General features: G+C 69.1%; 1 protein-coding gene across 1 annotated transcript in view; it reads right to left on the bottom strand.

The window, feature by feature from the left end:
* LAMB3 (laminin, beta 3) overlaps window positions 1–1447 on the bottom strand; it is a 13163-nt gene that overhangs the window by 2100 nt on the left and 9616 nt on the right. The window contains exon 5 of the mRNA XM_004695582.2: window positions 477–668. Coding sequence (XP_004695639.2) covers window positions 477–668 — 192 coding nt within the window. The remainder of the gene's footprint in view (window positions 1–476; window positions 669–1447) is intronic.

Here is a 1447-nt window from a genome sequence, read left to right as displayed (position 1 = left end):
GGGGGCGGGCCCGGCTAGACCCGACTTCCCTCCGTGCCCAGCAGCCACTCCCCGTCCTCTGCACCCGAGGCAGAGGTCCGCCTTCCCGACGGGGGTGCACAATGCGGTGAACACAGGTGTGGAGGGGCTGGACCCAGGCCGCGGGCACCCGGACCAAGGGACGGCAGACTGCAGGGGAGTGGACCGAGCAGGCAGCCCGCGGGGGTGGGCGGGCACAGCGGCAGGAGCCCCGGCGTGGGCGGGGAGACGGCGACCCGACTGGGGGGGGGGCGGAGCGCGGTCCAGCTGGCGTCCAGGGCCGGGGACGGCCGGCTGCGCGGGGAGGCCAGGAGAGGCAGGCTGGGCCGCGTGAGCCCTCAGCACGCGCCTGGGGCCCAGCCTTCAGCCGGGACGGGGCCCAGGGTGCTCTGGGGCCTCCTGGGCCACTGGGGGACCCGCCCTGACGACCCTCCCCCTCCGCGTCTTCCGTCCCCTACCTGGCCCCCGTCGGGGCGCCCGTGAGGCCTCCGGGGCAGGGGCCGGCAGCGCACGTCCCGCCAGGCCTGCGGCTGGCCCTGCGGGACCCGCGGGAAGGCCGAGGTACAGTCGGCCGCCAGGAAGCAGTACACCTGCCAGGTCCGGCCGAAGTCCGAGGAGCGCTCGATCGCCATGGCCGCCGGCATGGGCCCCTGCGGACGGGCGGGCTGCGTGAGCCGTGGGGGCAGCCCAGCCCCCGCAAGGGGAGGGGCGCAGGAGGGGCGCAGCCCAAGCCCTGGGGTTTCGCGGGAGCCCTGTTCCAGAGGCGCGACCCCACTCAGCCCAGCCCCAGCCCTTCAGGCCCGAAACCACCACTGCGCATCCCAGCCAGCATGTCTGCGCCCTCTGGCTCTCGGTTCTCTGCCCCATTTCACCGGGCCCTACGTGGAGTCAGTCTCCCGTCCCGCTGGGCCCGCATCCCTGCTCTGTCCAGGGCCGGCCTGGCAGGCCCGAGGCTCGGACACCTCCCTCCATGCCTGTGTGGTCACACCGTGTGCACCTGGGCCCTGGCTGTGTGGCATCCACCCCTCCTCTGAGATTTCAGCCTCTTAAACGCCGTCCTTAAGGTCCCTGCTTAGACTAGGGCCTGCAAGTGAGCTCCGCTGTGTGAGATTCCACATGGGGGAGATGGCCTGTGACTCATCCCACCCAGCAGAATGCACTCGAGGCCCAGTCTTTGTCACAAATGGCAAGGGCTCCTTTTCACGGCAGCATGATATTCCACAGCATGAGCTACACTGGCTCATCCCACCCAGCAGAATGCGCTCAAGGCCCAGCCTTCGTCAAAAATGGCAAGGCCTCCTTTTCATGGCTGCATGATATTCCACAACCTGAGCTACACTGGCTCATCCCACCCAGCAGAATGTGCTCAAGGCCCCGTTTTTGTCTCGAATGGCAAGGCCTCCTTTTCATGGCTGCATGATATTCCACA

The sequence above is a fragment of the Condylura cristata genome, unplaced genomic scaffold, assembly GCF_000260355.1.
Source record: "Condylura cristata isolate star-nosed mole 26May11 unplaced genomic scaffold, ConCri1.0 scaffold00073, whole genome shotgun sequence".
Taxonomy (NCBI): Eukaryota; Metazoa; Chordata; class Mammalia; order Eulipotyphla; family Talpidae; genus Condylura; species Condylura cristata.
Note: the sequence above shows the minus strand (reverse complement) of the source record. Positions and strands in the feature narration are given on the sequence as shown.